Source organism: Dreissena polymorpha, chromosome 1, assembly GCF_020536995.1.
Source record: "Dreissena polymorpha isolate Duluth1 chromosome 1, UMN_Dpol_1.0, whole genome shotgun sequence".
Classification (NCBI taxonomy): domain Eukaryota; kingdom Metazoa; phylum Mollusca; class Bivalvia; order Myida; family Dreissenidae; genus Dreissena; species Dreissena polymorpha.
Genome location: NC_068355.1, coordinates 121,912,191 through 121,924,673, shown reverse-complemented (window position 1 = coordinate 121,924,673; position 12,483 = coordinate 121,912,191). Strand labels below are relative to the sequence as shown.

Genomic DNA, 12,483 nt, shown 5'->3' with positions numbered 1-12,483 from the left:
TTTGGATGATTATTTACTTTTTAGCTCGACTATTATATATGAAATATATATAGTGGAGCCAACCTATTCACCCCGGAGTCGACGTGAGCGTGCAAATGTTAAAGTTTGCGTACCACCCCAAATATTTCCTATGTCCCTTGACATACAAATGTATTACTTTAATATTTTGCATACTACTTAACCAACATGACCCCAATCTATAAACAAAAGCAGACAACTGTATCAAGCATTTTGTAAGAATTATGGCCCTTTTTCCATTTAGAATATGCACATTATTGATAAATCTATGTAAAAGTTTGCGTACCACCTCAAATATTTTCAATGTCCCTTGACATATTGCTTTCATATTTTGCAAACTTCTTTACCAACATTACCCCAATCTATAAACAAGAGCATACAACTGTATCAAGCATTTTGTAAGAATTATGGCCCTTTTTTGTCTTAGTAACTGAATATTTTGTTAAATTTTGTGTTTAGATCCACTTGACTTCTAAAGTATCAAAGCTATTGCTTTCAAACTTCAAATATTTTCTTACTATCATGAGGGTACTGTACCTGGCAAGTTCAATTTGAGCTTGACCTTTGAATGACCTTGACTCTCAAGGTCATATGAATAAATTTTAGTTAAATTGCCATTTATTTATGATCAGATTTTATTAATACTTTGACAAAACAACACTTACCTGAATACCACAATGGATTCCACCCAAGCAAAACCCCACTGCCCCAACCCAGAATCCCTGCCCCCCCCCCCCCCCCCCCCAAAAAAAAAACAACAACAAATAATTGTTTTTTCCTTTTTTTATTTTTGAAAGATTGTCAAATAAATGACCCCACCCCACATTATACCCCCCTCTCAACCCCCTACCCAACCCAAAAAGAATATTTTTTTCTTTGAAACATGGTTTAAAAAAATTAATTATTTACTTTATTTTTGAAGGACCGTCCAAACTTCCACCCAAGCTATTGCTATCAAACTTGAAATAAAATCTTTTTAGTTTGTTTTATGTCTTTACAAATGTTCAATAGATTGTGAAAAATATACCTGAACTATTACCTTGACATTATTGAATAATTTGAACAATTTCCCCAAGATGGCTTACGTTATACTGTCAAGCACTCGAATAGTCGAGCGCGTTGTCCTCTGACAGCTCTTGTTGAAAACATCCTTCATCGAAAAAAATACTTTCATGGAAGTGCAAACAGGAGTTCATGAAACCTCATTCAATAACTATTTTAGGCCGACTTCATTCTTGTGGTGATGTCACCAAGGTACCGTCATGAGACCGACTCATGCAACGTTGACAACCATGCGGAGCACATTCTGGACAGCGACTCAGAAGACAATTCTGAGAAGTCCAGCAAACTTCACACCAAAGACATTTACCGGCTCATGTACCGGGAGTACATGCAGAGCGATCATCGGCCGCAGCGTTTCGTTCCTCTCGTGTTCCCAGGCATGACCCAGGACATCATTCCCTCGTGGCTCATTGACTCCAATAATAAGCCTTTCTATTTCTGGCCTGACCAGTACAAGGACTTGTTGTGGATGCTTACAAAGCCAGAAAACCGGGTACCGGACCAGTCCTTGAAATCAGATACGGAGGAATCGGCGCACCAAGAGTGCGATGTGGATGTCGAAGAGGAAGGACCAGAATAGTTGATGGAAAGTTAAATGTATTGCGATAGGCTACATTGGAAGTGTGTATTTCCTGTTAAAAATCATTTATGCTCATCCAAATTTCAATTAGTTGAACGAAATTGCATGTTGGGGGTATATATAGCTGACTTTATCTTAAAGGGATTGCAGGTGATGTTTTGTGGTCAGATGTTGTCTGTCATTTTTGCTAACTTGTAAACAATCATAATGAGTGCCATTTCAGATTGCTTTAAATAAATCAATTTCATTTGTTGGCAAAACAATCATTGTTGGGATATTTGTAAATATGAAAATGTAATCATGATGGTGTTATGATGTATTCAGATTGACTTTATGGAGGAATTGTTAAGTGTTTTTTTTGTCTGGATCTCATTGGTGTTCTGATGGTTATTGAATCATTGTGTTGGAATTCAACATGATTTATTATTTTTGATTGATAATTGACTGTTTGTGATTGGTGATTGACTCTTAGTGATTTACAAGCAACTGTAATTGATTGTTGGTGATTGATGATTGACTGTTATTGATTGATGATTGACTGTTATTGATTGATTATTTGATTTGGGTGATTGATCATTGACTTTTTGGGAATTGATGATTGACTGTTATTGATTTATAATCAACGATTTGGTGATTGATAATTGATTTTGATGATTTATGGTTTACTGTTATCGATTGATGACTGTCTGTCTGTGATTGTTGACTGACTGTTGGTGATTGGCAATTGGGTAGTTTTGTGCAAAAAAAAAGAATCATCTGCTTACAGTAATGTCCCTAATTTTGCCAGTGCTGACTCTCCGGCCTATCAATGACATTGCCTCTATGGTAGTTTTCATTTTAAAGGAATCTTTTCTAAACCTAAATTCATTGTAGACACATGCTCATCTGGGAGAATATTTTCTTTATGCACTGATGTGATTCCAATAGTATTTTCAAACTGTTCTTATTGTTTACATATATATATTTCAGTTATTAAAAATGTAAAAGGTTTAAAGATGTTTATTAAGTCAAATAATACAAAACAAGGCTTTAATAAGATATATAGTTTCATTGAAATTTGGATCTTATGCGCCATGTGATGGTTTCTTGATACATGCAATCACTAAATGTACAGGTTAACTTGCAACAAGTATCTGTGAATGTACAAGCTGTTAAATTGAAACATGTTACTGTGAATGTACAAGCTGTTAAATTGAAACATGTTACTGTGAATGTACAAGCTGTTAAATTGAAACATGTTACTGTGAATGTACAAGCTGTTAAATTGAAACATGTTACTGTGTGCTCTCAATTTTTACGTCCCAGTCCACAAATGTTTTCAAAAATGAAACTTTGCAGATTTTTTTTATGAACATGATATTCAAAGCTTAAAATCACATTTGCAATCGGTAAAACAAAGATCTGCTTCTTTGAATGTAATGTATAAGTGCATGCCTTAGCTGGGGTACTTCTGGGGTAAATCGGCATGTATAGAGTGTGTATACTCAATGTTTACTTAGAACAGGATGTTTTCCATGTAACTCGAGCACTTTTAAAAACAAACATGCCAGTAATTAAATGCATTTCTTACAAATGGAATAGTTTTCACTAAACTTTATGTAATTTTTTGTCAGTAAAATTAAATGCATTTCTTACTATTGGAATAGTTTTAACGGAACTTTATGTAATTTTTGGTCATTAGAACTGAAGGCACTATTACTTGTACAATATATTTGATCATGTTCCATGAACTGGGGCTTTTATTGATGTGAGCAAATTGAAATAAGTGAATGCTTTGATGTCAGTTTTTATGTTTGATTTTCAATAATAATTATTGTTGATAATAATGCCAGTGGGATGTGTTTGATTAACAGGTTTTTGGTCAGCTACAATTGTGTGCGCAGTTAAAATGTGTTTTTTAGGCAATATATTGTGTTCCAATTTAATCTTTTGAATTGTTGATGTATTTCATGTATTGCTATTATCAATTATTTTCAGGTTTGTTATTTTATACCCTGACAGAATGGGAGGCATGAAGCTTTGCACTTGTCAGTCCAAACATTAGTCCAGAAGTTTTTGTTTTAAACTAATCTTTAACTGCTTGGTGGATCTTGCTCACAGTTGAATGACTCTAACATGTAGGTGATTGTAATGTAAATATAACAGAAACTTTGGCTGCAAGGCTTTTTGGCAGAATTAGGGCACTTTTTTGCCACTGTACATTATATAGTCTGAAGAAAACGTTTTTAACTCCTTTAAAACTATTGTTTCAATCTCAATAAAAACTTTCATAATTGAATGACCGTTATGTGTAAATGATGGTAAAGAAAGGAATTTTGGCTGACTGATGGCCCTTTGTCTATTGGTCTACCATAGAATATGTCGTCTAATGTGTTATGGGTGACATAAGTATCTGTTCTAGTTTTTATCTAATAATCACCCATATGTCAATAAACATGTTTCATATAAAATATTAGGATGTGTACTGTTCTGGTTAATAATTTATATCATTCATGCCATGACTTCTGAAGAATTAAACTTATTCCTATTACATGATCCAGTAAACTTTTTTTTCCAAAGCAATGTGCCATATAAATGTAAACATGGGATCTGGCTGTTTGCTGTTATACAGTAATCTATAAACAAGGCTTCTTTTCCCAAAACCTGGGACAAATGTGGATGTAAGGCCATGTGGCAAATAGGACGGTTATAGGACCGTTATTTCAATTTTGTTCATCTGTAGGTTCATCCCTCTTTCCAACCCAAAATTCTGGACCCTGAGATGACTCAAAAAAGTACTTAACACTTTACCACTTAGAAACATATTTTCATGCATTTGTAGTCCCTTAGAAAGTTGAATTTAATTAAAGACCTTTATACTTAATTCAAGTTTTAAAGGCTTCATTTCCAACCTTTAGTTACTGATGGGCAGCAAACAGCATAAAACCTGAACAGACTGTGAGTTACTCGCAGACTGTTCTGGTTTTATGCTGTTTGCACATAGCTGTTTTCACTTTGCTTCCAAGTGGGAAAGGGTAAAAATAGGAGAATGACAAGTGGTTTGTTGATACTTGGGCCATATTGTTAATAGGCATGTTATTTCAGTTCTTTTGTTAGACCAAAACTGTGGATCCTATGGTTGAAGAAACTATTGAAAACAAATATTTAAATAATGACATAAAAAGTACATAAACTAGGTTTAGAAATCTAACGGAGATCATGTTCCTATTCCAGCAACATAAATGCAGTAATTTACTGCTGATTATTTTTAATAGGTGAAATAGATCTGCTTCTTGCATTTTTCTTGTTTTAGACAAGTTTGAGGAATTCAGGCAAGCTAGCAATATACGAATCTTGCCCGAACAGACACACTCCTTTCCAATATCTCAGACTGATAAGCGATTACATATCTGTTGTTGAAACTCATATTTGTAAATATCAACATACACTTTTTATTCAATTTCTGAACAAGAAACAGTTATATTAAACATATTTAATGTATTTAACATAAGAAATAATGCAGGTTTTGTTGCTAGTTTCCATCTTTTATTTTGTTTATTGTTAGTGTACAAAAATGTACAACTATTAATGTATAATCTAATATGTGCTATGCTCAATGAATCTAGTCAAAATGTTATATCCAAGTGTTTGTAGTTTGTTGATGGCTTGATATAGAGTATGTACAGAAAATAATATTGAGTAGATATCTTGTGGCACCATCAATCACAGTCTATGTGCCTCCACCCCCCCCCCCCCTTTCTCCATTGAAGAAGGTGCATCTATACACTATTTGTCGTATTCATAGATGTTTTGTGATTTTCACCTACCTTGATTATACCAGTTTTTGCTGGGCATAATAGAAATTTGTAGGAAATATTCCATAATGAGCCAAATTATCACTTGGTATTCAGTTATAGCACTTAAATAATCTATTATTGTACTTTTAGCTATTTCTATTCTGCAATTCAAACCAATTTCATCAGATCTAAAACAAACATAAACATGTTGGCAAAATTAAGACAAAGTTTAAATGTAATTGAGTGTTGTCCCTGATAGGCCTCTGCAATAACAAATAGGCCTACATGTATATCCATTTCTGAATGCTCTTCATTAAGCACATCTGGGATGTACATCTCCAGCCAAACAATATGTGACTTGCTCTGGAGAAATTGGGCTTCATGCTTCATTTAAGGGATGTCACTTTCCACTTTTATGGATTTGTTTGTTTATAGGAAGTCACATCCAAACGAAATTTTTGTCCATGCAGGAAGCATTGCCCCTGATTAGCCTGTGCGGACAGCACAAGCTAATCTGTGACAACACTTTAGGTTCACCTGAGTTGTATATCTCAGATGTACTTAATCAGAAATGGTTATGGGCCTATATGTTATTGTTATTGCTGTGTCTGCAGTGTGCTTTTTATTTGTATTTACCAACATATGTTATTGAAATTGTTTGGAAATGTTAAATTTGCTATTTTTGTGACTCTTTATTCGAGTTATTCCAATATGAAACTGAGAAGATACATTATTTGTAATCTTTTTATGCCCCCGGTAGGGTGGCATGTAGCAGTTGAACTGTCCGTAAGTTTGTCTGTGGGTCTCTTCAAAAACTTTAACATTGGCCATAACTTTTGCAATATTGAAGATAGCAGCTTGATATTTGACATGCATATTTATCTCATGGAGCTGCACATTTTAAGTGGTGAAAGGTTAATGTCATCCTTCAAAGTGAAAGGTTAAAAAAATCCAAGGGAAGTAACAAGCTTGAAAGGGAGATAATAAATATTAATCATTTGGCAGGAACAGATCATTATTACAAGGGAAGTAATATTTTTTAAAGGGATATAATGAAAGATTCATAATAACTCAAAGCGGCGCAGTAGGGGGCATTGTGTTGATGACAAACACTTCTCTTGTTTTTAATGTATTAGTATTTTACAACATAGATACAATTACAAGCTACACATATTTGAAATTATTTTTTATGACATTGATAAAAAATGTTACAATGGATGCAAAGACTTTAATTGCTCTATAGATCCATTTAAAAAAAACACTCTTCCTTTAAGTTATCGTTTAAAATAATCATATTGGAAAATCTTAACTTAGATTATTCAACATCACAGATTGCATTTGATTGCTACATGTTCTTCGTACATATTCAGTACAAAGAGCTAATGGGTTGAGACTGAAGGAATTTATTTATTTGTTGTTGTTTTTTAAGTTGTCAGATGCATAGGGAAATTTCAGTACTGTGACATTTAGTTCACTACAACAAAATGTAAGGGTTTTTATTGCATTATGTAAAATTAGGGTTTATAGACAATTTATACTTTGTAGATATGAAGTCAAGTAGTAAAAGCAATGTTTTGTAAACAGTAGTGTTTTTCTAATTTGATGTTGCAAAAATTCCTAGGAACAATCAGTTGTTTCCAAACCTGACAAAATTAGCGATTTGATAACGAGTCGGTGATAAAAAAAAACACTAAATGCTTAATGTAGGTCATAAAGCAAAGTTTTGTAGAGACTCATTTCTTTGTGTTTTGATAATCAATAGGGTTTCTTAACAAATTCATCTGTTTCCTTATATTGCATGCTTTTACAACCATCATAGATATTTTGAGATAATTGTTGATGTACAACTGACTGAATACATTTATTTATTGCATCAATGTTCATTGTTTATGATGTAGTCTAGTACATGTGTAGTCATTAAAAGTTATTAAAATCACTCTTGCATTGTTCAACTTTACCCTTCCCATATATGAACCGTACTTTCTTCTCAGTAACAATACAATCATTATATACCCAACCAGGAAAAGAAGTTTGAGAGGGTGTTTTTTTGTTGTTGTTTTTTTTTTTTGGGGGGGGGGGGGGTCCATCAAAACGTTTGTCTTGTCAGTTTGTTTGTTTAGTAGAGACATTCTGGCGTTGTTTCTGAACATTGCAAACAAAGTGGTGCATAGAATTATATGTAGTCATGTTTGTGAAACCCCTAGTTATATTATTGGTAACCCTTTACCACTAAGAAGCTATGTGAAATGGCTATGTGCAAACAGCATAAAACCAGAACAGTCTGTGAGTAACTCGCAGTCTGTTCAGGTTTTATGCTCTTTGCTTCTCATAAGCATATAAGGTTTGGAGATAAAGCCTTAAAAACCTTGAATCTAGGAAGAAAGGTCTTCAATTAAATGTAACTTTCTAAGGGACTACAAAAGCGTTAAAATACGTACCCAGTATCTAAATGGTAAAGGATTAATCTTTAATTGTTCCGTTTTACTCGTGCATGGATCAAATACTTTTTGGAACTGCTTATGCTAATGCTGTGCAAATTACTGAGAAATTACGTATTATCAGGCAAATAAAAATGATTTTTAGCTCGGCTGTTTTCCGAGAAAACCCGAGCTATTGTCATACCCAGGTCAAGGTGACCTTTAAAAAAAAAAAAAAAAATCTGACAAGCTTTCATTTATTCAAAACTGCACCCGCAGCCCAGCGTTGGCACCTGTTATGCGGTGCTCTTGTTTAAATTTCATGGTCAGATTTGTTAAAGGCAACATATATAAAACACTTGAATAATGAATTTAGAATAAATATGTGTTTACCAAGTAAACTAGTTTAATACGACACAAATGTTTTTAGAAACTTTATTGCACAGCTTAATTCAAACCACACTTTAGACTTAACACTTTAGTACAAGGCCCTGTTTTCTCAAAATGTATCCAGAATTTTTAAATGTTTAGCTAAAGCTGATCTGTTTATATTGCAATAACGTGTTTTCATTAAAAAAAATTAACAAGACATTTGATTGAATGTTATATATGAACTACATAACATCAACACTATTTTATACAATACATTCAACTCAAAAATGTTAATATCAATCAATTAAGTTAGTGACTTGGGCATGTGTTTTTTTAACAAGGCCTTAGAATTTTGAGAAGACATAACTGAATAACAATTTATAAATATCTATTTTAAAAAGTGCTTGTATTTTGACAAGTATATATATATATATATATATATATATATATATATATATATATATATATATATATATATATATATATATATATATATATATATATATATAATTAAAGACTTTAACAACATTAAAGTTAAACAACCAGCAAAATATTATATTTGATGCTTCACTTGTTGGATTTATAACAATGACTCCTGGCATGAAAGTCTGTCAAACACTGTTGACAAAGTACACATGATTTTACATGGCATTTCCATCAAAACAAAGAAGTCCAGCCTTTCTGAATTGTCTTTAAACATTCAATAAAGCCATAAGGTCCATTGTCTTACATGATTTACAAACAATTAAAATATACAATATAGAGAATAACAGGTTACTGCCTGATCTTTTTGTAAGCAAGGCTTGGAATAATATAACAAGTCTCGCCGTTATTGTATTCATGCCGAGCCTGATAATTGTATATTACAAATCAATCAGGCAGTAGCCTGGTTTACTGTTTATCATACATCAACGTCCACGCTTTTAAAGAAATGATGAAAGAATTGCGGGAAAGAATATGATTTTTGTCGTTTGACATGTAAATAATTTCAGGTTATCAGTCATTTTATACTTCATATAAGCAATCCACAGTTGGTTACAAAATACAATGAAAAACAATAGAATCACCCCAAATTATTTTGCATTTGCAACACTTTATATTTGCATTATAATTATTTTATTATTATTAACTTTATTTCATAGACAAATGTAAATATTTTTCTTATTTTTTGAAGATATGGTATAAAATTGTAATCCGTCATTTTGACAATCTGTAAAAAAAAGTACCTTTAAGATCGTAACATAAACCTGCAAAAAAAATAGGAGCTTTATTCATAATATTCATTGGGGGTTTTGACTTCTGAAGTATATGGCTTAGATATACATGTAGTTCCTTTAATTAATTTTATACATTTATCCCTGAATATAAGATTAATTAAAACGCTTGGGCCTATTCACTGCAGTAAAATTTATAAATACAATTAATCTTTTAAGTATAAAAAATGAACAACCAATCATTTCTGACTATGGCAGCCAATATGTAACAAAAGTAATAAATGGACACAAATAAGAGCAATCAGTCAATGCTATCTGTTCGCTACTGATGACAGCTGGTCTCGAATCTTTGACAGTCCATCTAACATAGTGTCTAGGGTTTCTTTGGACAATTCTACGCTAATATTGGAAACATTTGGCACCTGGTCGACTCGTAACGGGTTATCTTGAACCTGCAGAAAACAAAAATGGCTGTGAAAATGCTTACACAAATACAGGGGCAGGGGTGTTGAAATCAATTATCTGAAAGGTATGTTTAAAAAAATATTTGAACTCTAAACTAACAACAAGAGGGTCTAAAAGGCCAAAAGTCACTTGCCTTAGATAGAAAGGAACTAACATGTTCTGTGCAGGCCAAGATATCTTTAGAATAAATGTTCTGACCAAGTTACATCAAGAGTGAACTCGAATGGGACTTTAAGTGTTAACAAGTTGTAACTATAGCCATATAAGCAGGTCAGGGATCATATTTTCCCGCAACATCAATCGGTCTGGATTAAATGGGGAAAAAGTGTCCGAAAATGTATATCCGAAATCATGACAAATTACGTTAAAATATAAACCATTGATTTTGCCGTTCATAAAGGTGGTATAATAAATGTACAAATTTAATTCCCTTAGGCATTTTTTTAACGGAACATACAAGTTTTCTCATTTGGTTCTATCATTTGCTATTTCATTGTTGTTTCGTGTGCTGTTTTATCTGACTTTTCATCGTTGTCAATATTATTAATCTGTCATTCTGTGTGATTTGAAATCACGCATCTAAACTTCCAGTCGTGGTTATTCAACAACAAACAATAAAGTACACGAATTATTTCGATTCTAACACGTTTTTTACTAAAGATTTATACAATGTATATTATTTTTCTTGTGTACTATTTTATGTGAATGTCCGCCCATAAAAATAACTTTCGGCTGTTCTGTCGATCAGATCCGCGACTTTCATTCATTTATTGCCGGATTATTACGCTGGTGGAAAATGTATCGGCATGTTTTGTTTAGTTACAGAACGTGCTTTCAGGTCCGCCCATCATTATTGCAGAATATGCGATTTTCTTCTTTGTTTATATGAAAGTTTACTGTTTCATGCATGAAATGCACAATGTCTACGAGGATAACATCAAGGTTTTCATCTCCCAAGTAACTGTCAACGATTTTATCATGGACGAGTGCACATTACGGACCGATTAATTAGTGTGCTTGGTATAAGCCATTGAAATTATCGATTGACATTGACACGGGTTTTTCACGCATGACTAATACACAACCGCGCGAATCTTTCGCTGCTTGGGGTCATAGTCCGCCTTATCACACCTAATCGAGATGAGAATGTAAATAGGGTGTGTTAGCATGTGCACTGTGTAATTCATTTCATGACATTGGAATTTTAGAAAACAGAATCGGACCGACTGTTTGGGATTTTCAATCGGTCTTTCATGACCCCAATCGGTCTAGGACCGACAAAACCGAAAAAAATATGATCCCTGCATATAAGGATAAATTCCCTGCCCCCTGGCGGCCATTTTTTAATCAACTGTAACCATTTTCAAAAAATCGTCCAAGATATCATTGGGCAAACCTTCTGACCAAGTTTTATGAAGATCGGAAAATAAATGTGGCCTCTACAGTGTTAACAAGGTTTTACTATAGCAATATAAAAATGAAAAATGCCCCTCCCTCTGGAGGCCATGTTATTCAACCAACAAGAACAATTTTTGAACTTGTCCAATATATCATTGGGCCAATCTTCCGACCAAATTGCATGAACTTTTCTACCATCATTTCAAACCACAGCACTAAACACTTAAGCCTTATAAAGGCACCCTCAAGTCAATTGCCTGGGTTGAACAAGTATTTGGTGTCTGTTGTCTTTGTTGTGAGGATACCACATCCGCTTCACCTTCAAGATTTAGTAACATGGAAATCTAAATAGTCTATCTATGTTTCTACAGACTTTTATACCGCTTGATTTCATTTCACCGTACCTTCATCTGCAGTAGACATGTTGGCACTGACATCCTTGCGATGGAATCCGATGACGTCTTGATGTCTACACGCCAATCAAAATCAACCATGCGCGGCAGTGACACTAAAAATTAACATACATAATTTACAAATATTGCAATCCATTTTGATACGGTTTATTCCCAAAATGTGCTGTGATTTTTTTTTTAAATTCTATAACATGATTATTAAAATGCAATACTACAAACTAACAAAAACAAATATATCTAATACAAATCCATTCATAATATTTCCTTATTCATAACATTCTAAGATTTAGTAACAAGTCCTCATCATTTTGTTCCATGTGAAAGAAACCGAGACAAAAATTACTTTTCTAAGGTTATCATAAAATGAATGATGGTACACATTATTTATTTAAACTTCTTCCAAACATGTATCGTAGAATACATTTTTTATGAAGCTTAAAGACAAGGCTCCACTAAGCTAAACATTTATGAAGTCCTTAATTCTTAGTTGTTCTGTTTGATACTGGAAGTCATTCCCATCCTTTTTAGTTCACCTCTAAATACGATTAACAGGGATAGAATATTGGAACATTGGAGACAAAAAACTGGGTGCCAATTACATGCAAGAATCCAATTTATGATACCCTCCCACTGTGGCAAAAAAAGGCCAGAATTCACAAAGCTGGTAAGGGGAATCTTATCTTAACTTTTAATATAGTGAAAACCTTAGATTAAATTTTTTCTTTCAATGCAACAGTTTTCTGCTTACAAGAGGATACAATATTATTC

The 12,483-nt window shown here is 33.2% G+C and overlaps 2 protein-coding genes across 3 annotated transcripts in view; one reads left to right on the top strand and one right to left on the bottom strand.

Annotated features, from left to right (window-relative positions):
• Positions 1-7,372, top strand: part of LOC127847791 (uncharacterized) — a 50,283-nt gene extending 42,911 nt beyond the window's left edge. Inside the window, exon 9 of the mRNA XM_052379977.1 lies at positions 1,241-7,372. Coding sequence (XP_052235937.1) covers positions 1,241-1,660 — 420 coding nt within the window. The 3' untranslated portion in view covers positions 1,661-7,372. The remainder of the gene's footprint in view (positions 1-1,240) is intronic.
• Positions 7,373-8,274: 902 nt separating this feature from the next.
• LOC127848012 (COMM domain-containing protein 9-like) overlaps positions 8,275-12,483 on the bottom strand; it is a 28,787-nt gene continuing 24,578 nt past the window's right edge. For both annotated transcript variants that reach the window (XM_052380301.1, XM_052380293.1), the window contains exons 5-6: positions 11,707-11,810; positions 8,275-9,891 (exon numbers count right to left, since the gene is read on the bottom strand). In XM_052380301.1, the coding sequence (XP_052236261.1) occupies positions 9,751-9,891; positions 11,707-11,810 (245 nt within the window). In that variant the 3' untranslated portion in view covers positions 8,275-9,750. The remainder of the gene's footprint in view (positions 9,892-11,706; positions 11,811-12,483) is intronic.